Source organism: Convolutriloba macropyga, chromosome 8, assembly GCF_964194025.1.
Source record: "Convolutriloba macropyga chromosome 8, txConMacr16.3, whole genome shotgun sequence".
Lineage (NCBI taxonomy): Eukaryota > Metazoa > Xenacoelomorpha > Acoela > Convolutidae > Convolutriloba > Convolutriloba macropyga.
The window spans coordinates 52538254-52565204 of record NC_134475.1 but is presented as its reverse complement, the minus strand read 5'-3'; the positions used below and the strand labels follow the sequence as shown (position 1 = coordinate 52565204).

At 30.5% G+C, this 26951-nt stretch overlaps 2 protein-coding genes across 2 annotated transcripts in view; both read right to left on the bottom strand.

Annotated features, from left to right (window-relative positions):
• Positions 1-26951, bottom strand: part of LOC142345107 (uncharacterized) — a 151586-nt gene that overhangs the window by 81012 nt on the left and 43623 nt on the right. The gene's annotated exons all lie outside the window — the stretch shown is intronic.
• The window catches only part of LOC142344179 (uncharacterized), a 48723-nt gene continuing 23554 nt past the window's right edge, over positions 1783-26951 (bottom strand). Inside the window, exons 4-5 of the mRNA XM_075395713.1 lie at positions 4364-4502; positions 1783-2139 (exon numbers count right to left, since the gene is read on the bottom strand). Coding sequence (XP_075251828.1) covers positions 1934-2139; positions 4364-4502 — 345 coding nt within the window. The 3' untranslated portion in view covers positions 1783-1933. The remainder of the gene's footprint in view (positions 2140-4363; positions 4503-26951) is intronic.

Below are 26951 nucleotides of genomic sequence, written 5' to 3'. Positions count from 1 at the left end.
TACATTGCAACAAAAACCATAAGAACATCAAAAACCCATCGTAACAAAAACGATAGGAAACAAAAAATTGAATCAAAAATATACAGATGAAAAGGAAAGAAGAACCGAAAACAGAAAAAGAGAGAGAGAGAGAGAGAGAGAGAGAGAGAAACGAGGAAAAAGGAAAGTGAGAAGGAGAAGGAACGCAAGAACAAACGAAAGCGATAAAATGAAGGAAAATGGGACAGGCAAAAGAAAGAAGACGATATCATGAGAGAAAAGGAACAACAGAAAAAGAAAAATAGAGGAAAAAACTAAAGAGAGGGAGAGATACAACAGTTCAAAAGAGAATAGATCCCGGGTGAGACAAGGAATTCCGGTTCTCATAGAAAGAATGATTGTGCTAATGAGAACATGATGGATTTGCCCGAAACGAGAAATGTGCTGATGAAAAGGAATTGTAATGCAAGCCTTTCCGAATGTTTTTACGAAGTCAACAAACACAGAACTGAGCTAAAGATCTGGCTAATGCCACCAACAAAATTTTCCTCGAGAAAATTGAAGAAGGAAAATTATATACCTACCATGTTTTGTAAGCAATAATTTATTAGTAACAGCGCCAAAAAGCATGAAAAAGTCCCCTACTGACAGCTTAAAAATTCGTATTTATTTTGAAGACCTCAGTTTTGTCATATAATTTTTTGGCACCTAATTTTGGTTTTTGCATCGGCACCTTTTTGGTCTTTTACACTCCAGAAATTTTGTTTGCTGAATTCTTCTGCATTAAAAAACTTTCGTACAGTGATACTTTGACAAAACAAATTTCCATCATCCATCTTTTAATCCTTGACGTTTTTGGTGAGCGATTTTTCCTTCACAAAATTTCGAGACAACCTTTTTCATCAACAACAATTCTTTGACAATGAACTACGAAAAACAATGTTTTTTTTCATCATAAACCCTCTTTGTCTTGACACAATTTCAATCACTCACCTTTTCAGTATCAGAAGCTTTTCGGTCACAGACAATTTTCTGAAGAATTTTTGGTCACAGACCTAATTCCGAAGAACTAATCGGCCAACGATTTTTCCGACACTATTGCTTTGTTTATTGAAACACCGATCATTGTCTTTTTCTTTAACATGGCATCAGGCTTCCTCGCATTTTTGGTAGAAAATGATTTTTCGCATTTTTGGTAGAAAACGCTTTTCGGTAGAAAATTGTTACAAATGGCCTTTTTGTAACAGTTTTCGGTCAATGACCTTTTAGAAACATTAATCGGTCAATGACCTTAAAGCACACTTTTTCGGACATTAACCCCAATTAGGCAACCGCTTAACCGTGCTCTTCGGGAGTACTGTTAAAACATGCTGCTCAGGGATGCCTCTAAAACATGCCGCCTTATATGTCCGCGCAATTAATATATAGATAATAAGGAAAATATTATTCTCATTATTTCTTCGTAAAGGAAGCAAAGGAGCAGAAGTTAAACAAGGCACGAGCCCAAAACTCAAGCGATCTCTCACTAATGGTTTTTCTGCTGAAAAGCCATTATAGTGAGAGAACGCTTGAGATTTGGCACTGAAACTTTCATTTGGTTTTCAACATACCACCTTTAGCGCATTTCTAAAAAATTTTCAGCGCATTGTTGTGTAATCATTTTGCCCTGAATTTTTTGAAAGTTAAGCGCAATTCCTGCATAATTTTTGGAAAATATCTCGACCCGCGTGCTATTTTTGCAATAGTTACTTTTAAACGAGCTGTATGTTTTAATCGACCTATCGTTGTGAAAAGAGAAAAAAGTAAGATGATATGATCAATTCTTGGATATCGTCATTGCTGAAAATGGAAAAAGTAATGATCTTCGTACGGAAACCCTATTTTTATACAATCTGTTCAGGCTCTTTTTCGTCAAATGTATGATACACCACTACAACAGTCTTATTTAACGATCTTAGACAATTAATAGCATGAAAATAGTCCCCAGCACGATTGTTTTCATAACAGGAGACAATTGCCAGCAATCACTTTTGAAATTATCCGGGTCGTATTCGACGATGTTGCTTCCCTCATCTGACTTTAGTTCGTAAATCATAGTTCGCTGTGACGTCAGCAACTCTCCCATTTGTGCTCCCGGTTCAACCAACAGGAAGTTGATACCTAAACACGGGTCGTTTTGGTCACAATTGGACCAAAATATTTCTTTTGGGGGTTACAAGACATTTACCCTATGATATATTGCCAAATGTTCCAAAATTGATGCATGGCCTCAGCAAGGTATTTCTGTTGTATATTATCTCTTTTCCGTTACTGCCCCCACGCAATTTCGCGCCCTCCGTTAATAGGTTTATAGCACAAATGACTACATATACATATCCGGCCGCTAGTGGAAATGGCAGACGTATCAAAATATAGAAACTTTAATGCTGGCCAATCATCATTGAGAAAAGTTTAATACAGTTACAGTTTTTTGATTGCATGATTGCTCCATAATGCACCCAACAAACTTGACAACATATACATATGCGATTACGTATACATATACGAATAGGTGACCGGGCAATAGATTTAAAGAAAATAGATCGAAAATCTAAAAATTGGGCCAATAGATTAAAAATTTTTTCTCTATTCTCATCGGTTGAAATTAAGCGTTATTTGCGAGCTGGCCTCTTGAGCCATGGCATGGTTTAGCAGCCGGTGGGACTTGATATGAATCCATCAAAACCGAAGGTATTATCACGACCGAACATGTTATGTGCTGTAAAAAAAAAAGAGAACACTTAATTCTGATTGGTCATTACAAAACTTTAGTAATTCTACTTTAGATCTATTGTCCCAATTTTCATATTCGATTTTTTGTCCTTTCGATTTATTGTCCCAGCAATATACGAATAATGTGCATTTATAATATACCATAACAATTTAGCTTGGCTTTTTGCTGTTATTCCCCCCACGCCCATTTGCAGCCTCACTTATACATGCTATAGCATATTGGCTGCATTTCATACACTTCCATATACAATTATATACAAACGGCATTTACAATTTAATTATGCAGCAAAGTTTTAAAATTAAAATGTATACGGTAATTGAACGTTGCTTATAATCTAAGCAGACAAAGAATAAAGCGTTTGTGATATTTTTGTGCTTTTCTATTGCAAGAATAGCTTCATGGCGCTAATTTTTTGACAATCAGAAACCAAAATTCATGCATTTGTCTAGTAGTACCGGCAATTCGACTAAATCAAGGGATCTCTAAAGACCAAAAAGAACATATTTGGGAGTGCAAATAGACGGACTATATAATGTTGGGGGTAATAACAGAAAAGATTCCTTAGTTTTGCAACCAAAAAAAGAATGACCAAAACAACTTGATTATATTGTAAACATTAACCCGAAACAATAAATTGTTAAAATATTCGCTGTTTTTGGCTTTATACAAGTTTCATCTTCTCCAATCAAATTTTCCTTCAATTTTTGACAAAAATTCCTCACTTCAATGAATTATACCAGAGCCTACCAGAATCTCCAACAAAGCAAAGTTGTTATTAAAAAAGTTGCAAAGTTGCTTTGCGCGTGCAAATCGACTGATATATGTGGTTGGGGATGGGGACAATAACGGAAAAGATTGAAAAATAGTTGTTCTCATAGATTAAATTAATGGCGTTTAAAAACTTAGGAAATATTTGGTATGGACGGTTTTGGAACTTAAGAAATATCGTTTAAACTATCTGACTTTTAAAATAATATGAAAAAATTGGTTGTTTGGTTTCAGAAATTAAGAATGAAATATACGCAAAATGAAGGTAACCGAAACTTTAACAATTTTTTGCCTAACTATTTGTTGGCCAGTTTTAAACAAACATTTGAAAACATCAACGATTTCCTACATTTGAAAAGCAAACATACCGACTATTTTTTACTTTTGAAAATCGAACATATCAACGATTAACGAAGATGCCGACGAAAAAACGTACAGATTTCGCTTTTCGTCTCATTAAAACCGCACATCCAATAAGTTTTGCTACGTTTAAAATAGACAGTTTCTGTTCTCGAGAGTGGAAACGAACCCTAATAAGGAAACGAGTTTGACAAGATTTCTTGTAACAGAATTCCACTGCGTCCAGTTTTCCATTTTTCTTAGAAAATTTTAAAGATCGTAAACACTATCCCATTTTTAGAATAAAAAATTTTGTAATGTAATTAAAACTTCAACAAGGAACAATCCCCAAATTTGTTATGATCAGAGCTTGCTCGAGTTAGACGTAACTGATTACCCAGCCTGTCAGATATTTTTGCGAGTCCGCACTGTCTGTAGACCCTAGTTTGAACACTTTAGGGCCGTCAGAAATTTGGTTTGGCGTAAGAAAATTAAAACTTATACTGTTATCTGGTGCATTGACACCAGCGTGAAGAAAGTCTCCTTCTGAATTTTGAATATAATCCAGCATGTCATAGACAAACACAAGAGCACATCGTGTCTTATCACTGTCCTTGTAATCGTCATCACATGCAATCATGACCTGAAAAAAATATAACGCCACAATATGTGCACTTTTCTCGACTAAATTGGCCTGAGTTTGACACCGTTTTCACAATAACTGCTTAAAACATGTCAGTTAGACAAAAATGTTCGCATGAAAGCCTAATTTTAAATTGTTTAAAATGCCATCGCATTATTCATTGCGGATTCAGAAGACCAAGTGCAAAAAAGGAGGTTCGCTTATGTGCGTCTGAACATAATGTTGCAGCCCCACTTATACGAAATCCCTACGCAAATTTGTACAAAATGAAAAACTTAAAGTGCCTTTGAAACATAGCAATAGTTAGTGATTTACATGAAACATAAACCTGATCGCCCTCAATTAACGAAAGACAATAGATTGAGTGAGTTTGTTTTTAATCTATAAACATGAGCAAAAAATACAAGATGACAAAACTTTTTAGCAAAACATAAGAGATGAATTCCTTATAAAAGCAGAACCAAAAAAGTTAGATTCTAATTTTTCCAAAATTTTTTCAGTTAACTGTTATCGACATTCATAGGAGGACAAACTATTTATTCACAAGTCTTTGATTCCTGGAAGCAAAATTTATCAAATAATGTCCCAATCGATGAACTAAAATAATGTATTAGAATCTGTCTTGATAACCAAACTGGAAAATATAGTCTATTCAAAGCTTCACAGCTGCATATAAAAACCAAAAAGCAGCCAATTTTCAACAAAATAATATCGTAAAGCAGAAATTCTACAGGATAAACAGTAAAACTTAATTCGTATCAAACATTTACCGAAAAAATTAACGTTGAAATTGTTTCTTAAGTTTGATAGGTTCTTTGAAAAAATATTGACAAACAAGATCAAAGAAGGAAAATTGATTGTCCCGCCTAACTGCCATGTTGTTTTATTTTTACAAAATCGATCGCATTTTTCAGACGGGAAATATTCAGTCACTGAAGCAAAATTAGAAGTAACCAAAAAAATAATTGAGAGCAATATTCGTGCTTCTTCTGCATTATCCGGTCATTTTAAACAATTGAAAAAGAAGGTAGGAGCTCCAAAACTGCCAATTAGAAGAATTTGACTGCAAACACATTTGAAATTGACACATCGAAAATTTTTACAGGTCAAAAACTGAACAATCTGAAACTTCGATGTATGAAACTCATCAAAAATTGAGTTTGTTTTTAATCTATAAGTATGAGCAAAAAACACAAGATGACAAAATTTTAGGCAAAACATAAACGATGAATTCTTTATAAAAGCAGAACCAAAAAATTTAGATTATGATCACTTTTTCAATTTTTTTCTGTTATATGTTATCGACTTTCATAGGAGGACAAACTATTTCTTCACAAGTGTTTGATTCCTGAAAGCGAAATTTATCAATTAATGTCCCACTCGTTGAGCTAAAAAATTGTATAAGAAATTGTTTTGATAACCAAACTGAAAAATACAGTTTATTCAAAGCTTCACTGCTGCATATAAAAACCAAAAATAAAGCAGCCATTTTTCAACGAAATAATTTTACAAAGCAGAAATTCTGCAGCATAAACAGTAAAACTTAATTCGTATCAAACATATACCGAAGAAATTAACATTGAAATTGGTTCTTAAGTTTGATAGGTTCTTTGAAAAAATATTGACAAACAAGACCAAACAAGGAAAATTGATTTTCCCGCCTAACTGCCATGTTGTTTTATGTTTACAAAATCGATCGCATTTTTAAGACGGGAAATATTCAGTCACTGAAGCAAAATTAGAAATAACCAAAAAATATAATTGAGAGCAATATTCTTGCTTCTTCTGCATTATCTGGTCATTTTAAACATTTGAAAAAAGGTAGGAGCTCCAAAACTGCCAATTAGAAGAATTTGACTGCAAACACATTTGAAATTGACACATCAAAAGTTTTTACAGGTCAAAAATTGAACAATCTGAAACTTCGATGTATGAAACTCATCAAAAATTGAGTTTGTTTTTAACCTATAAGTATGAGCAAAAAACACAAGATGACAAAACTTTAGACAAAACATAAACGATGAATTCCTTATAAAAGCAGAACCAAAAAAATCAGATTCTAATTTTTCCAAATTTTTTTTTCGGTTAATTGTTATCAACTTTCATAGAAGGACAAACTATTTACTCACAAGTGTTTGATTCCTGGAAGCAAAATTTACCAAATAATGTCCCAATCGATGAACTAAAATATTGTATAAGAATCTGTCTTGATAACCAGACTGGAAGATATAGTCTATTCAAAGCTTCACAGCTGCATATAAAAACCAAAAAAGCAGCCAATTTTCAACAAAATAATATAGTAAAGCAGAAATTCTACAGGATATACAGTAAAACTTAATTCGTATCAAACATATACCGAAAAAATTAACGTTGAAATTGGTTCTAAAGTTTGATAGGTTCTTTGAAAAAATTTTGACAAACTAGATCAATGAAGGAAAATTGATTTTGCCGCCTAACTGCCATGTTGTTTTATTTTTACAAAATTGATCGCATTTTTCAGACGGGAAATATTCAGTCACTGAAGCAAAATTAGAAATAACCGAAAAAATTATTGAGAGCATTATTCGTGCTTCTTCTGCATTATCCGGTCATTTTAAACATTTGAAAAAGAAGGTGGGAGCTCCAAAACTGCCAATTAGAAGAATTTGACTGCAAACACATTTGAAATTGACACATCAAAAGTTTTTACAGGTCAAAAATTGAACAATCTGAAACTTCGATGTATGAAACTTATCAAAAATTGAGTTTGTTTTTAATCTACAAGTATGAGCAAAAAACACAAGATGACAAAACTTTAGACAAAATATAAACGATGAATTCCTTATAAAAGCAGAACCAAAAAAATCAGATTCTAATTTTTCCAAATTTTTTTTCAGTTAACTGTTATCGACTTTCATAGGAGGAAAAACTATTTCTTCACAAGTGTTTGATTCCTGAAAGCAAAACTTACCAATTAATGTCCCACTCGATGAACTAAAAAATTTTATTAGAATCTGTCTTGATAACCAGACTGGAAGATATAGTCTATTCAAAGCTTCACAGCAGCATATAAAAACCAAAAAAAGCAGCCAATTTTCAACAAAATAATATAGTAAAGCAGAAATTCTACAGGATAAACAGTAAAACTTAATTCGTATCAAACATATACCGAAAAAATTAACGTTGAAATTGGTTCTTAAGTTTGATAGGTTCTTTGAAAAAATATTGACAAACAAGATCAAACAAGGAAAATTGATTTTCCCGCCTAACTGCCATGTTGTTTTATGTTTACAAAATCGATCGCATTTTTAAGACGGGAAATATTCAGTCACTGAAGCAAAATTAGAAATAACCAAAAAAAATAATTGAGAGCATTATTCGTGCTTCTTCTGCATTATCTGGTCATTTTAAACATTTGAAAAAGAAGGTAGGAGCTCCAAAACTGCCAATTAGAAGAATTTGACTGCAAACAAATTTGAAATTGACACATCAAAAGTTTTTACAGGTCAAAAATTGAACAATCTGAAACTTCGATGTATGAAACTCATCAAAAATTGAGTTTGTATTTAATCTACAAGTATGAGCAAAAAACACAAGATGACAAAACTTTAGACAAAACATAAACGACGAATTCCTTATAAAAGCAGAACCAAAAAAATCAGATTCTAGTTTTTCCAAATTTTTTTCAGTTAACTGTTATCGACTTTCATAGGAGGACAAACTATTTATTCACAAGTGTTTGATTCCTGGAAGCAAAATTTACCAAATAATGTCCCAATCGATGAACTATAATATTGTATTAGAATCTGTCTTGATAACCAGACTGGAAGATATAGTCTATTCAAAGCTTCACAGCTGCATATAAAAACCAAAAAAGCAGCCAATTTTCAACAAAATAATATAGTAAAGCAGAAATTCTCCAGGATAAACAGTAAAACTTAATTCGTATGAAACATATACCGAAAAAATTAACGTTGAAATTGGTTCTTAAGTTTGATAGGTTCTTTGAAAAAATATTGACAAACAAGATCAATGAAGGAAAATTGATTTTGCCGCCTAACTGCCATGTTGTTTTATTTTTACAAAATCGATCGCATTTTTCAGACGGGAAATATTCAGTCACTGAAGCAAAACTAGAAATAACCGAAAAAATAATTGAGAGCAATATTCGTGCTTCTTTTGCATTATCCGGTCATATTAAACATTTGAAAAAGAAGATAGGAGCTCCAAAACTGCCAATTAGAAGAATTTGACTGCAAACACATTTGAAATTGACACATCGGAAATTTTTACAGGTCAAAAATTGAACAATCTGAAACTTCGATGTATGAAACTCATCAAAAATTGAGTTTGTTTTTAATCTATAAGTATGAGCAAAAACACAAGATCACAAAACTTTAGGCAAAACATAAACAATGAATTCTTTATAAAAGCAGAACCAAAGAATTTAGATTATGATAAATTTTTCAATTTTTTTCTGCTAATTGTTATCGACTTTCATAGGAGGACAAACTATTTCTTCACAAGTGTTTGATTCCTGGAAGTAGAATTTACCAAATAATGTCCCAATCGATGAACTAAAAAATTGTATTAGAATCTGTCTTGATAAACAAACTGGAAAATACAGTTTATTCAAAGCTTCACTGCTGCATATAAAAACCAAAAATAAAGCAGCCAATTTTCAACAAAATAATTTTGTAAAGCAGAAATTCTGCAGCATAAACAGTAAAACTTAATTCGTATCAAACATATACCGACGAAATTAACGTTGAAATTGGTTCTTAAGTTTGATAGGTTCTTTGAAAAAATATTGACAAACAAGATCAATGAAGGAAAATTGATTTTGCCGCCTAACTGCCATGTTGTTTTGTTTTTACAAAATCGATTGCATTTTTCAGACGGGAAATATTCAGTCACTGAAGCAAAATGAGAAATAACCAAAAAAATATTGAAAGCAATATTCGTGCTTTTTCTACATTATCCGATCATTCTAATGTTTTGAAAAAGAAGCCAGGAGCTCCAAAACTGCCAATTAGAAGAATTGGACTGCAAATACATTTGAAATTGACACATCAAAAATTTTTACATGTCAAAAAATGAACAATCTGAGAGATCGATGTATGAAACTCATCAAAAATTGAGGTTTTTTAAACCTGTAAGCATGAGCAAAAAGTGCAAGATGACAAATGTTTAGGCAAAACATAAAAGATGAATTCCTTATAAACGCAGAACAAAAAAAATTACATTATGATAATCTTTCCAATTTTTTTTTCAGTTAATTGTTATCGACTTTCATAGGAGGACAAACTATTTCTTCGCAAGTGTTTGATTCCTGAAAGCAAAACTTACCAATTAATGTCCCACTCGATGAACTAAAAAATTTTATTAGAATCTGTCTTGATAAACAAACTGGAAAAATTAATCTATTCAAAGCTTCACTGCCGCATATAAAAACCAGAAATAAAGCAGCCAATTTTCAACCAAATAATATCGTAAAGCAGAAATTCTACAGGATAAACAGTAAAACTTAATTCGTATCAAACATATATCGAAAAAATTAACGTTGAAATTGTTTCATAAGTTTAATAGGTTCTTTGAAAAAATATTGACAAACAAGATCAAAGAAAGAAAATTGATTTTCCCGCCTCATCGCCATGTTGTTTTATTTTTAATAATTTGATCGCATTTTTCAGACGGGAAACATTCAGTCACGGAAACAAATTGAAAAATAACCAAAAAACAATTGAGAGCAATATTCGTGCTTCTTTTACTTTATCCCTGCTTTTTAAAGTTTTGAAAAAGAAGCCAGAAGCTCCAAAACTGCAAATAAGAAGAATTGGACTGCAAACACATTTGAAATTGACACATCGAAAAATTTTACAGGTCAAAAATTGAACAATCTGAAAGATCGATGTATGAAACTCATCAAAAATTGAGTTTGTTTTTAATCTATAAGCATGAGCAAAAAGTACAGGACGACAAAACTTTAGGCAAAACAGAAAAGATGAACTCCTTATAAAAAGCAGAACCAAAAAAATTGCATTATGATAATTTTTCCAATTTTTTTTTCAGTTAATTGTTATCGACTTTCATAGGAGGACAAACTATTTCTTCACAAACGTTTGATTCCTGAAAGCAAAGTTTAGCAATTAATGTCCCAATCGATGAACTAAAAAATTGTATTAGAATCTGTCTTGATAAACAAACTGGAAAATATAGTCTATTCAAAGCATCACTGCCGCAGATAAAAATCAAAAATAAAGCAGCCAATTTTCAACAAAATAATATCGTAAAGCAGAAATTCTACAGGATAAACAGTAAAACTTAATTCGTATCAAACATATATCGAAAAAATTAACGTTGAAATTGTTTCATAAGTTTAATAGGTTCTTTGAAAAAATATTGACAAACAAGATCAAAGAAAGAAAATTGATTTTCCCGCCTCATCGCCATGTTGTTTTATTTTTAATAATTTGATCGCATTTTTCAGACGGGAAACATTCAGTCACGGAAACAAATTGAAAAATAACCAAAAAACAATTGAGAGCAATATTCGTGCTTCTTTTACTTTATCCCTGCTTTTTAAAGTTTTGAAAAAGAAGCCAGAAGCTCCAAAACTGCAAATAAGAAGAATTGGACTGCAAACACATTTGAAATTGACACATCGAAAAATTTTACAGGTCAAAAATTGAACAATCTGAAAGATCGATGTATGAAACTCATCAAAAATTGAGTTTGTTTTTAATCTATAAGCATGAGCAAAAAGTACAGGACGACAAAACTTTAGGCAAAACAGAAAAGATGAACTCCTTATAAAAAGCAGAACCAAAAAAATTGCATTATGATAATTTTTCCAATTTTTTTTTCAGTTAATTGTTATCGACTTTCATAGGAGGACAAACTATTTCTTCACAAACGTTTGATTCCTGAAAGCAAAGTTTAGCAATTAATGTCCCACTCGATGAACTAAAAAATTGTTTTAGAGTCTGTCTTGATAAACAAACTGGAAAATTTAGTCTATTCAAAGCTTCACTGCCGCATATAAAAACCAGAAATAAAGCAGCTAATTTACAACCAAATAATATCGTAAAGCAGAAATTCTACAGGATATACAGTAAAACTTAATTCGTATCAAACATATACCGAAAAAATTAACGTTGAAATTGGTTCTAAAGTTTGATAGGTTCTTTGAAAAAATTTTGACAAACTAGATCAATGAAGGAAAATTGATTTTGCCGCCTAATCGCCATGTTTTTTTTTAAAAATTGATCGCAATTTTCAAACGGTAAATATTCAGTCATTGAAGCAAAATTAGAAAAATCCAAAAAAAAACAATTGAGAGCAATATTCGTGCTTCTTCTATATTATCCGGTTATGTTTTGAAAAAGAAGCCAGGAGCTCCAAAACTGCCAATTAAAAGAATTGGACTGCAAACACATTTGAAATTGACACATCAAAAAATTTTACAGGTCAAAAACTGAACAATCTGAAAGATCGATGTATGAAACTCATCAAAAATTGAGTTTGTTTTTAATCTACAAGCATGAGCGAAAAGTACAAGATGACAAAACTTTAGGCAAAACATAAAAGATGATTTCCTTATAAAAGCAGAACCAAACAATTACAATATGATAATTTTTCCTATTTTTTTCTGTTAATTGTTATCGACTTTCATAGGAGGACAAACTATTTCTTCACAAGTGTTTGATTCCTGAAAGCAAAATTTACCAATTAATGTCCCAATCGATGAACTAAAAAATTGTATTAGAATCTGTCTTGATAAACAAACTGGAAAATATAGTCTATTCAAAGCATCACTGCCGCAGATAAAAATCAAAAATAAAGCAGCCAATTTTCAACAAAATAATATCGTAAAGCAGAAATTCTACAGGATAAACAGTAAAACTTGATTCGTATCAAACATATACCGAAAAACTTAACGTTGAAATTGGTTCATAAGTTTGATAGGTTCTTTGAAAAAATATTGACAAACAAGATCAAAGAAGGAAAATTGATTTTCCCGCCTAATCGCCATGTTATTTTTTTTTAAAAATTGATCGCAATTTTCAAACGGTAAATATTCAGTCATTGAAGCAAAATGAGAAAAATCCAAAAAAAAACAATTGAGAGCAATATTCGTGCTTCTTCTACATTATACGGTCATGTTTTGAAAAAGAAGCCAGGAGCTCCAAAACTGCCAATTAAAAGAATTGGACTGCAAACACATTTGAAATTGACACATCGAAAAATTTTACAGGTCAAAAATTGAACAATCTGAAAGATCGATGTATGAAACTCATCAAAAATTGAGTTTGTTTTTAATCTATAAGCATGAGCAAAAAGTACAAGATGACAAAACTTTAGGCAAAACATAAAAATGATTTCCTTATAAAAGCAGAACCAAAAAATTACAATATGATAATTTTTCCTATTTTTTTTCTGTTAATTGTTATCGACTTTCATAGGAGGACAAACTATTTCTTCACAAGTGTTTGATTCCTGAAAGCAAAATTTACCAATTAATGTCCCAATCGATGAACTAAAAAATTGTATTAGAATCTGTCTTGATAAACAAACTGGAAAATATAGTCTATTCAAAGCATCACTGCCGCAGATAAAAATCAAAAATAAAGCAGCCAATTTTCAACAAAATAATATCGTAAAGCAGAAATTCTACAGGATAAACAGTAAAACTTGATTCGTATCAAACATATACCGAAAAACTTAACGTTGAAATTGGTTCATAAGTTTGATAGGTTCTTTGAAAAAATATTGACAAACAAGATCAAAGAAGGAAAATTGATTTTCCCGCCTAATCGCCATGTTATTTTTTTTTAAAAATTGATCGCAATTTTCAAACGGTAAATATTCAGTCATTGAAGCAAAATGAGAAAAATCCAAAAAAAAACAATTGAGAGCAATATTCGTGCTTCTTCTACATTATACGGTCATGTTTTGAAAAAGAAGCCAGGAGCTCCAAAACTGCCAATTAAAAGAATTGGACTGCAAACACATTTGAAATTGACACATCGAAAAATTTTACAGGTCAAAAATTGAACAATCTGAAAGATCGATGTATGAAACTCATCAAAAATTGAGTTTGTTTTTAATCTATAAGCATGAGCAAAAAGTACAAGATGACAAAACTTTAGGCAAAACATAAAAATGATTTCCTTATAAAAGCAGAACCAAAAAATTACAATATGATAATTTTTCCTATTTTTTTTCTGTTAATTGTTATCGACTTTCATAGGAGGACAAACTATTTCTTCACAAGTGTTTGATTCCTGAAAGTAGAATTTACCAAATAATGTCCCAATCGATGAACTAAAAAATTGTATTAGAATCTGTCTTGATAAACAAACTGGAAAATATAGTCTATTCAAAGCATCACTGCCGCATATAAAAATCAAAAATAAAGCAGCCAATTTTCAACCAAAATAATATCGTAAAGCAGAAATTCTACAGGATAAACAGTAAAACTTAATTCGTATCAAACATATACCGAAAAACTTAACGTTGAAATTGGTTCATAAGTTTGATAGGTTCTTTGAAAAAATATTGACAAACAAGATCAAAGAAGGAAAATTGATTTTCCCGCCTAATCGCCATGTAGTTTTTTTTAAAAAAAATTGATCACAATTTTCAAACGGTAAATATTCAGTCACTGAAGCAAAATGAGAAATAACCAAAAAAACAATTGAGAGCAATATTCGTGCTTCCTCTACATTATCCGGTCATGTTTTGAAAAAGAAGCCAGGAGCTCCAAAACTGCCAATTAGAAGAATTGGACTGCAAACACATTTGATATTGACACATCGAAATATTTTACAGGTCAAAAATTGAACAATCTGAAAGATCGATGTATGAAACTCATCAAAAATTGAGTTTGTTTTTAATCTATAAGCATGAGCAAAAAGTACAAGATGACAAAAATTTAGGCAAAACATAAAAGATGATTTCCTTATAAAAGCAGAACCAAAAAATTACAATATGATAATTTTTCCTATTTTTTTTCTGATAATTGTTATCGACTTTCATAGGAGGACAAACTATTTCTTCACAAGTGTTTGATTCCTGAAAGCAAAATTTACCAATTAATGTCCCAATCGATGGACTAAAAAATTGTATTAGAATCTGTCGTGATAAACAAACTGGAAAATATAGTCTATTCAAAGCATCACTGCCGCATATAAATATCAAAAATAAAGCAGCCAATTTTCAACAAAATAATATCGTAAAAGCAGAAATTCTACAGGATACACAGTAAAACTTAATTCGTATCAAACATATACCGAAAAACTTGACGTTGAAATTGGTTCATAAGTTTGATGATTTCTTTGAAAAAATATTGACAAACAAGATCAAAGAAGGAAAATTGATTTTCCCGCCTAATCGCCATGTAGTTTTTTTTAAAAAAATTGATCGCAATTTTCAAACGGTAAATATTGAATCACTGAAGCAAAATGAGAAATAACCAAAAAAACAATTGAGAGCAATATTTGTGCTTCCTCTACATTATCCGGTCATGTTTTGAAAAAGAAGCCAGGAGCTCCAAAACTGCCAATTAGAAGAATTGGACTGCAAACACATTTGAAATTGACACATCGAAAAATTTTACAGGTCAAAAATTGAACAATCTGAAAGATCGATGTATGAAACTCATCAAAAATTGAGTTTGTTTTTAATCTATAAGCATGAGCAAAAAGTACAAGATGACAAAACTTTAGGCAAAACATAAAAGATGATTTCCTTATAAAAGCAGAACCAAAAATTTGCAATATGATAATTTTTCCTATTTTTTTTCTGTTAATTGTTATGGACTTTCATAGGAGGACAAACTAATTCTTCACAAGTGTTTGATTCCTGAAAGCAAAATTTACCAATTAATGCCCCAATCAATGAACTAAAAATTGTATTAGAATCTGTCTTGATTAACAAACTGGAAAATATATTCTATTGAAAGCATCACTGTCGCATATAAAAATCAAAAATAAAGCAGCCAATTTTCAACAAAATGATATCATAAAGCAAAAATTCTACAGGATAAACAGTAAAACTTAATTCGCATTAAACATATACCGAAAAACTATACCGAAATTGGTTCATAAGTTTGATAGGTTCTTTGAAAAAATATTGACAAACAAGATCAAAGAAGGAAAATTGATTTTCTCGCCTAATCGCCATGTTGTTTTTTTTAAAAAAAAATTTATGGCAATTTTCAAACGGTAAATATTCAGTCACTGAAGCAAAATGAGAAATATCCAAACGAAACAATTGAGAGCAATATTCGTGCTTCTCCTACATTATCCGGTCATTTTAATGTTTTGAAAAAGAAACCAGGAGCTCCAAAACTGCCAATAAGAAGAATTGGACTGCAAAAACATATGAAATTGACACATCGAAAATTTTACTGGTCAAAAAGTGAACAATATGTTAGATCGATGTATAAAACTCATCAAAAATTGAGTTTGTTTTTAATCTATAAGCATGAGCAGAAAGTACAAGATGACAAAACTTTAGGCAAAACATAAAAGATGATTTCCTCATAAAAGCAGAACCAAAAAAAATTCATTATGATAATTTTTCCTAATTTTTTTTCTGTTTTTTGTTATCGACTTTCATAGGAGGACAAACTATTTCTTCACAAGTGTTTGATTCCTGAAAGCAAAACTTACCAAATAATGTCCCACTCGATGAACTAAAAAATTGTATTAGAATCTGTCTTGATAAACAAACTGGAAAATTTAATCTATTCAAAGCTTCACTGCCCATATAAGAACCAGAAATAAGGCCGCCAATTTTCAACCAAATAATATCATAAAGCAGAAATTCTACAGGATAAACAGTAAAACTTAATTCGCATCAAACATATACCGAAAAACTATACCGAAATTGGTTCATAAGTTTGATAGGTTCTTTGAAAAAATATTGAAAAACAAGATCAAAGAAGGAAAATTGATTTTCCCGCCTAATCGCCATTTTGTTTTTTAAAAAAAAATTGATCGCAATTTTCAAACGGTAATTATTCAGTCACTGAAGCAAAATGAGAAAAATCCAAAAAAAAACAATTGAGAGCAATATTCGTGCTTCTTCTACATTATCCGGTCATTTTAAAGATTTGAAAAGGAAACCATGAGCTCCAAAACTGCCAATAAGAAGAATTGGACTGCAAGCACATTTGAAATTAACACATCGAAAAATTTTACAGGTCAAAAATTGAACAATCTGAAAGATCGATGTATGAAACTCATTGAAAATTGAGTTTGTTTTTAATCTATAAGCATGAGCAAAAAATACAATATGGCAAAACTTAAGGCAAAACATAAAAGATGATTTCCTCATAAAAGCAGAATCAAAAAATTACAATATGATAATTTTTCCTATTTTTTTTTCTGTTAATTGTTATCGACTTTCATAGGAAGACTAACTATTTCTTCACAAGTGTTTGATTCCTGAAAGCAAAATTTACCAATTAATGCCCCAATCAATGAACTAAAAAATTGTATTGGAATCTGTCTTGATAAACAAACTGGAAAATATATTCTATTCAAAGCATCACTGTCGCATATAAAAATCAAAAATAAAGCAGCCAATTTTCAACAAAATAATATTGTAAAGCAAAAATTCTACAGGATAAACAGTAAAAATTAATTCGCATCAAACATATACCGAAAAACTTAACGCTGAAATTGGTACATAAGTTTGATAGGTTCTTTGAAAAAATATTGAAAAACAAGATCAAAGAAGGAAAATTGATTTTCCCGCCTAATCGCCATGTTGTTTTTTTTTGAAAAAAAATTGATCGCAATTTTCAAACGGTAAATATTCAGTCACTAAAGCAAAATGAGAAATTTCCAAAAAAAACAATTGAGAGCAATATTCGTGCTTCTTCTACATTATCCGGTCATTTTAAAGTTTTGAAAAAGAAACCAGGAGGTCCAAAACTGCCAATAAGAAGAATTGGACTGCAAACACATTTGAAATTGACACATCGAAAAATTTTACAGGTCAAAAATTGAACAATCTGAAAGATCGATGTATGAAACTCATCAAAAATTGAGTTTGTTTTTAATCTCTAAGCATGAGCAAAAAGTACAAGATGACAAAACTTTAGGCAAAACATAAAAGATGAATTCCTTATAAAAGCAAAACCAAAAAATTACATTGTGATAATTTTTCCAATTTATTTTCAGTTAATTTTTATCAACTTTCATAGGAGGACAAACTCTTTCTTCACAAGTGTTTGATTCCTGAAAGCAAAACTTACCAATTAATGTCCCACTCGATGAACTAAAAAATTGTATTAGAATCTGTCTTGATAAACAAACTGGAAATTTTAATCTATTCAAAGCTTCTCTGCCGCATATAAAAACCAGAAATAAAGCAGCCAATTTTCAACCAAATAATATCGTAAAGCAGAAATTCTACAGGATAAACAGTAAAAATTAATTCGCATCAAACATATACCGAAAAACTTAACGCTGAAATTGGTACATAAGTTTGATAGGTTCTTTGAAAAAATATTGAAAAACAAGATCAAAGAAGGAAAATTGATTTTCCCGCCTAATCGCCATTTTGTTTTTTTTTTAAAAAAAAATTGATCGCAATTTTCAAACGGTAATTATTCAGTCACTGAAGCAAAATGAAAAAAATCCAAAAAAAAAAACAATTGAGAGCAATATTCGTGCTTCTTCTACATTATCCGGTCATTTTAAAGTTTTGAAAAAGAAACCATGATCTCCAAAACTGCCAATAAGAAGAATTGGACTGCAAACACATTTGAAATTGACACATCGAAAAATTTTACAGCTAAAAATTGAACAATCTGAAAGATCGATGTATGAAACTCATTAAAAATTGAGTTTGTTTTTAATCTATAAGCATGAGCAAAAAATACAATATGACAAAACTTAAGGCAAAACATAAAAGATGATTTCCTCATAAAAGCAGAACCAAAAAATTACAATATGATAATTTTTCCTATTTTTTTTCTGTTAATTGTTATCGACTTTCATAGGAAGACAAACTATTTCTTCACAAGTGTTTGATTCCTGAAAGCAAAATTTACCAATTTATGTCCCAATCGATGAACTAAAAAATTGTATTAGAATCTGTCTTGATAAACAAACTGGAAAATATAGTCTATTCAAAGCATCACCGCCGCATATAAAAATCAAAAATAAAGCAGCCAATTTTCAACAAAATAATATTGTAAAACAAAAATTCTACAGGATAAACAGTAAAACTTAATTCGTATCAATCATATACCGAAAAATTAACGTTGAAATTGGTTCAAAAGTTTGATTGGTTCTTTGAAAAAATATTGACAAACGAGATAAAAGAAGGAAACTTGATTTTCCCGCCTAATCGCCATGTTGTTTTTTTTTTAAAAAAATTGATCGCAATTTTCAAACGGTAAATATTCAGTCACTAAAGCAAAATGAGATATTTCCAAAAAAAACAATTGAGAGCAATATTCCTGCTTCTTCTACATTATCCGGTCATTTTAAAGTTTTGAAAAAGAAACCAGGAGCTCCAAAACTGCCAATAAGAAGAATTGGACTGCAAACGCATTTGAAATTGACACATCAAGAACTTTTACAGGTCAAAAACTGAACAATCTGAAACATCGATGTATGAAACTCATCAAAAATTGAGTTTTTTTTAAATCTCTAAGCATGAGCAAAAAGTACAAGATGACAAAACTTTAGGCAAAACATAAAAGATGAATTCCTTATAAAAGCAAAACCAAAAAATTACATTATGATAATTTTTCCAATTTATTTTCAGTTAATTGTTATCGACTTTCATAGTAGGACAAACTCTTTCTTCACAAGAGTTTGATTCCTTAAAGCAAAATTTACCAATTAATGTCCCAATAGAAGAACTAAAAAATTGTATTAGAATCTGTCTTGATAAACAATTTGGAAAATATAGTCTTTTCAAAGCTTCACTGCCGCATATATAAACCAAAAATAAAGCAGCCAATTTTCAACAAAATAATATCGTAAAGCAGAAATTCTACAGGATAAACAGTAAAACCTAAATCGCATCAAACCTATACCGAAAAAATTAACGTTGAAATTGGTTCATAAGTTTGATAGGTTCTTTGAAAAAAAATTGACAAACAATATCAAAGAAGGCAAATTGATTTTCCCGCCTAATCGCCATGTTGGTTTATTTTTAAAAAATTGATCGCATTTTTCAGACGGGAAAAAATCAGTCACTGAAGCAAATTGAGAAATAACCAAAAAAACAATTGAGAGCAGTATTCGTGCTTCTTCTACATTATCGGGTCATGTTTTGAAAAAGAAGCCAGGAGCTCCAAAACTGCCAATTAGAAGAATTGGACTGCAAACACATTTGAAATTGACACATCGAAAAATTTTACAGCTAAAAAATGAACAATCTGAAAGATCGATGTATGAAACTCATTAAAAATTGAGTTTGTTTTTAATCTATAAGCATGAGCAAAAAGTACAAGATGACAAAACTTTAGGCAAAACATAGAAGATGAATTCCTTATAAAAGCAAAACCAAAAAATTACATTATGATAATTTTTCTAATTTTTTTTCAGTCAATTGTTATCGACTTTCATAGGAGGACAAACTTTTTCTTCACAAGTGTTTGATTCCTGAAAGCAAAATTTACCAATAAATGTCCCAATCGATGAACTAAAAAATTGTATTAGATTTCTGTCTTGATAAACAAACTGGAAAATATAGTCTATTCAAAGCATCACTGCCACATATAAAAATTAAAAATAAAGCAGCCAATTTTCAACAAAATAATATTGTAAAGCAAAAATTCTACAGGATAAACAGTAAAACTTAATTCGTATCAAACATATACCGAAAAAATTAACGTTGAAATTGGTCCATAAGTTTGATAGGTTCTTTGAAAAAAAACTGACAAACAATATCAAAGAAGGCAAATTGATTTTCCCGCCTAATCGCCATGTTGGTTTATTTTTAAAAAATTGATCGCATTTTTCAGACGGGAAAAAATCAGTCACTGAAGCAAATTGAGAAATAACCAAAAAAACAATTGAGAGCAGTATTCGTGCTTCTTCTACATTATCGGGTCATGTTTTGAAAAAGAAGCCAGGAGCTCCAAAACTGCCAATTAGAAGAATTGGACTGCAAACACATTTGAAATTGACACATCGAAAAATTTTACAGGTCAAAAATTGAACAATCTGAAAGATCGATGTATGAAACTCATCAAAAATTGAGTTTGTTTTTAATCTATAAGCATGAGCAAAAAGTACAAGATGACAAAACTTTAGGCAAAACATAGAAGATGAATTCCTTATAAAAGCAAAACCAAAAAATTACATTATGATAATTTTTCTAATTTTTTTTCAGTCAATTGTTATCGACTTTCATAGGAGGACAAACTATTTCTTCACAAGTGTTTGATTCCTGAAAGCAAAATTTACCAATAAATGTCCCAATCGATGAACTAAAAAATTGTATTAGATTTCTGTCTTGATAAACAAACTGGAAAATATAGTCTATTCAAAGCATCACTGCCACATATAAAAATTAAAAATAAAGCAGCCAATTTTCAACAAAATAATATTGTAAAGCAAAAATTCTACAGGATAAACAGTAAAACTTAATTCGTATCAAACATATACCGAAAAAATTAACGTTGAAATTGGTCCATAAGTTTGATAGGTTCTTTGAAAAAATATTGACAAACAAGATCAAAGAAGGAAAATTGATTTTCCCGCCTAACTGCCATGTTTTTTTATTTTTACAAAATTGATCGCATTTTTCAGACGGGAAATATTCAGTCACTGAAGCAAAATTAGAAATAACCAAAAAAATAATTGAGAGCAATATTCGTGCTTCTTCTGCATTATCCGGTCATTTTAAAGTTTTGAAAAAGAAGCCATGAGCTCCAAAACTGCCAATAAGAAGAATTGGACTGCAAACACATTTGAAATTGACACATCGAAAAATTTTACAGGTCAAAAATTGAACAATCTGAAAGATCGATGTATGAAACTCATTAAAAATTGAATTTGTTTTTAATCTATAAGCATGAGCAAAAAGTACAAGAAGACAAAACTTTAGGCAAAACATAAAAGATGATTTCCTCATAAAAACAGAACCAAAAAAAATTCATTATGATAATTTTTCCTAATTTTTTTCCTGTTTATTGTTATCGACTTTCATAGGAAGACAAACTATTTCTTCACAAGTGTTTGATTCCTGAAAGCAAAACTTACCAATTAATGTCCCACTCGATGAACTAAAAAATTGTATTAGAATCTGTCTTGATAAACAAACTGGAAAATATAGTCTATTCAAAGCTTCACTGCCGCATGTAAAAACCAGAAATAAAGCAGCCAATTTTCAACCAAATAATATCGTAAAGCAGAAATTCTACAGGATAAACAGTAAAACTTAATTCGCATCAAACATATACCGAAAAACTTAACGCTGAAATTGGTTCATAAGTTTGATAGGTTCTTTGAAAAAATATTGAAAAACAAGATCAAAGAAGGAAAATTGATTTTCCCACCTAATCGCCGTGTTGTTTTTTTTAAAAAAAAATTGATCGCAATTTTCAAACGGTAAATATTCAGTCACTGAAGCAAAATGAGAAAAATCCAAAAAAAAAACAATTGAGAGCAATATTCGTGCTTCTTCTACATTATCCGGTCATTTTAAAGTTTTGGAAAAGAAACCATGAGCTCCAAAACTGCCAATAAGAAGAATTGGACTGCAAACACATTTGAAATTGACACATCGAAAAATTTTACAGGTAAAAATTGAACAATCTGAAAGATCGATGTATGAAATTCATTAAAAAATGAGTTTGTTTTTAATCTATAAGCATGAGCAAAAAATACAATATGACAAAACTTAAGGCAAAACATAAAAGATGATTTCCTCATAAAAGCAGAACCAAAAAATTACAATATGATAATTTTTCCTATTTTTTTTCTGTTAATTGTTATCGACTTTCATAGGAAGACAAACTATTTCTTCACAAGTGTTTGATTCGTGAAAGCAAAATTTACCAATTTATGTCCCAATCGATGAACTAAAAAAATGTATTAGAATCTGTCTTGATAAACAAACTGGAAAATATAGTCTATTCAAAGCATCACTGCCGCATATAAAAATCAAAAATAAAGCAGCCAATTTTCAACAAAATAATATTGTAAAACAAAAATTCTACAGGATAAACAGTAAAACTTAATTCGTATTAATCATATACCGAAAAAATTAACGTTGAAATTGGTTCATAAGTTTGATAGGTTCTTTGAAAAAATATTGACAAACAAGATAAAAGATGGAAACTTGATTTTCCCGCCTAATCGCCATGTTGTTTTTTTTTTAAAAAAATTGATCGCAATTTTCAAACGGTAAATATTCAGTCACTAAAGCAAAATGAGATATTTCCAAAAAAAACAATTGAGAGCAATATTCCTGCTTCTTCTACATTATCCGGTCATTTTAAAGTTTTGAAAGAGAAACCAGGAGCTCCAAAACTGCCAATAAGAAGAATTGGACTGCAAACACATTTGAAATTGACACATCAAAAACTTTTACAGGTCAAAAACTGAACAATCTGAAACATCGATGTATGAAACTCATCAAAAATTGAGTTTTTTTAAAATCTCTAAGCATGAGCAAAAAGTACAAGATGACAAAACTTTAGGCAAAACATAAAAGATGAATTCCTTATAAAAGCAAAACCAAAAAATTACATTGTGATAATTTTTCCAATTTATTGTCAGTTAATTTTTATCGACTTTCATAGGAGGACAAACTCTTTCTTCACAAGAGTTTCATTCCTGAAAGCAAAATTTACCAATTAATGTTCCAATAGAAGAACTAAAAAATTGTATTAGAATCTGTCTTGATAAACGATTTGGAAAATATAGTCTATTCAAAGCTTCACTGCCGCATATATAAACCAAAAATAAAGCAGCCAATTTTCAACAAATTAATATCGTAAAGCAGAAAATCTACAGGATAAACAGTAAAACCTAAATCGCATCAAACCTATACCGAAAAAATTAACGTTGAAATTGGTTCATAAGTTTGATAGGTTCTTTGAAAAAATATTGACAAACAAGATCAAAGAAGGCAAATTGATTTTCCCGCCTAATCGCCATGTTGGTTTATTTTTAAAAAATTGATCGCATTTTTCAGACGGGAAAAATTCAGTCACTGAAGCAAAATGAGAAATAACCAAAAAAACAATTGAGAGCAATATTCGTGCTTCTTCTACATTATCCGGTCATTTTAAAGTTTTGGAAAAGAAACCATGAGCTCCAAAACTGCCAATTAGAAGAATTGGACTGCAAACACATTTGAAATTGACACATCGAAAAATTTTACGGGTCAAAAATTGAACAATCTGAAAGATCGATGTATGAAACTCATCAAAAATTGAGTTTGTTTTTAATCTATAAGCATGAGCAAAAAGTACGAGATGACAAAACTTTAGGCAAAACATAGAAGATGAATTCCTTATAAAAGCAGAACCAAAAAAATTACATTATGGTAATTTTTCTAATTTTTTTTCAGTCAATTGTTATCGACTTTCATAGGAGGACAAACTATTTCTTCACAAGTGTTTGATTCCTGAAAGCAAAATTTACCAATAAATGTCCCAATCCATGAACTAAAAAATTGTATTAGAATCTGTCTTGATAAACAAACTGGAAAATATAGTCTATTCAAAGCATCACTGCCACATATAAAAATCAAAAATAAAGCAGCCAATTTTCAACAAAATAATATTTTAAAGCAAAAATTCTACAGGATAAACAGTAAAACTTAATTCGTATCAAACATATACCGAAAAAATTAACGTTGAAATTGGTCCATAAGTTTGATAGGTTCTTTGAAAAAATATTGACAAACAAGATCAAAGAAGGAAAATTGATTTTCCCGCCTAACTGCCATGTTTTTTTTAAAAAAATTGATCGCAATTTTCAAACGGTAAATATTCAGTCACTAAAGCAAAATGAGAAATTTCCAAAAAAAACAATTGAGAGCAATATTCCTGCTTCTTCTACATTATCCGGTCATTTTAAAGTTTTGAAAGAGAAACCAGGAGCTCCAAAACTGCCAATAAGAAGAATTGGACTGCAAACACATTTGAAATTGACACATCGAAAAATTTTACAGGTCAAAAATTGAACAATCTGAAAGATCGATGTATGAAACTCATTAAAAATTGGATTTGTTTTTAATCTATAAGCATGAGCAAAAAGTACAAGATGACAAAACTTTAGGCAAAACATAAAAGATGATTTCCTCATAAAAGCAGAACCAAAAAAAATTCATTATGTTAATTTTTCCTAGTTTTTTTTCTGTTTATTGTTATCAACTTTCATAGGAGGACAAACTATTTCTTCACAAGTGTTTGATTCCTGAAAGCAAAACTTACCAATTAATGTCCTACTCGATGAACTAAAAAATTGTATTAGAATCTGTCTTGATAAACAAACTGGAAAATATAGTCTATTCAAAGGTTCACTGCCACATATAAAAACCAAAATAAAGCAGCCAGTTTTCAACAAGATAATATCGTAAAGCAGAAATTCAACAGCATAAACAGTACAAATTAATTCGTATCAAACATATACCGAAAAAATTAACGTTGAAATTGGTTCTTAAGTTTGACAGGTTCTTTGAAAAAATATTGACAAACAAGATCAAAGAAGGAAAATTGATTTTCCCGCCTAACTGCCATGATGTTTTATTCTTACAAAATCGATCGCATTTTTCAGAGGGAAATATTCAGTCACTGAAGCAAAATTAGAAATAACCAAAAAAATAATTGAGAGCAATATTCGTGCTTCTTCTGCATTATCCGGTCATTTTAAACTTTTGAAAAAAAGTAGGAGCTCCAAAACTGCCAATTAGAAGAATTTGACTGCAAACACATTTGAAACTGACACATCAAAAATTTTTACAGGTCAAAAACTGAACAATCTGAAACTTTGATTATGAAACTCATCAAAAATTGAGTTTGTTTTTCGCTCTATATACATGAGCAAAAAGATGACAAAATTTTAGGCAAAACATAAAAATGAATTCCTTATAAAAGCAGAACCAAAAAAAATAGATTATGATAATTTTTCCAATTTTTTTTCAGTTAACTGTTATCGACTTTCATAGGAGGAAAAACTATTTCTTCACAAGTGTTTGATTCCTTAAAGCGACATTTACCAATTATGTCCCAATCGATGAGAAAAAAATATATCTCTCAGTAAGTCATCCTCTAAAACTGTTTTAATTAAAATTCATATCCTTAATATACTGTTTGTAAGAACCAAAAGCAAAATAGCCTTTTAAAAAATGATGCATTAGCCGTTTAAAAGTGTCTACCCATTTGAAGTAAACAACTCCTTTCTGAGAATGTTAATCTATACCCGTCTGGCTACCTGAAGCAAAATTTCTGAACCACCTTTAACACAGCTAAAAATCAATTTGATAGAATCAGTGTTTGATAGAACACATTGAAAAAAGTAAATGGAACACAAAAAAAAATGTTAAGAAGTCCTAAAAGTAATCTTGCTCTCGTTCTTTCTCTTCAACTCACCAATTTGACCCTCTATAGTGCACGAAATCAGACTTGCAAATCCCAACATAATCAAGGTTTTATTCTTTCAAACGGTTAGACCAACTGCAGCTATGAAAATTGCTAAATCGATCTTTGAATAATTTGTTGATACCACATTTACAAACGCTCTGGCAGCTTTGGCACCAATTATATATTTCTCATTATTTTCTCTGAAAAACAGAATCCAAAAGTTGTAAACTTGTGTTAGCAGGATTACGAACACTGTAGCGCAACAATCCCGATCAGGCGCGACGAGTTTTGGCACGTTAGAGATTGAAGCTGTTAAAGCTCAAAAGATATTTGAGAGAATAAGAATTAATTATAGGAGATTCAAAAGAGAAGAAAATTGTGAAGATTTTAGCAAAAATCAGCTGTATATATAGTCTAAAAGATAATTATAACATTTACAGTGTACATTTGTTAAAAGGTTAACGTATCAAAAATCAGGCAATTTTGGGGCGTATGAGTGGGCGTCATTTCATTATTACATACAAAATTTACTTCACTTGAGATCGTTCACAAAGTTGCATTTCCTATTCAATATTAGTAGATAAATATCAATATTTGACAAACATACAGATCTCAACTGATTTACATTCATTTTCTAAATTGTGAGCTGCAGTTGTTATAAATCTGGTAAGTTTGTTTTCTTTCTGAGTTTATCAACATAAGTTAAGTTTCTGAGCTCTAAGATAATTTCTAAGTTCTTTTCTGTGCTCCAATACCCCCACTCAGATTGTTGCCGCTAGGTAAGAATCTGGACTCGCCCAATAGTTGTTCTCGATGTTGTTCTACTTTCTGCTGTGGCAAAGATTTTGTCAGAAGATCTGCTGCCATTTCATCTGTTGGCGTGTAGATCAATT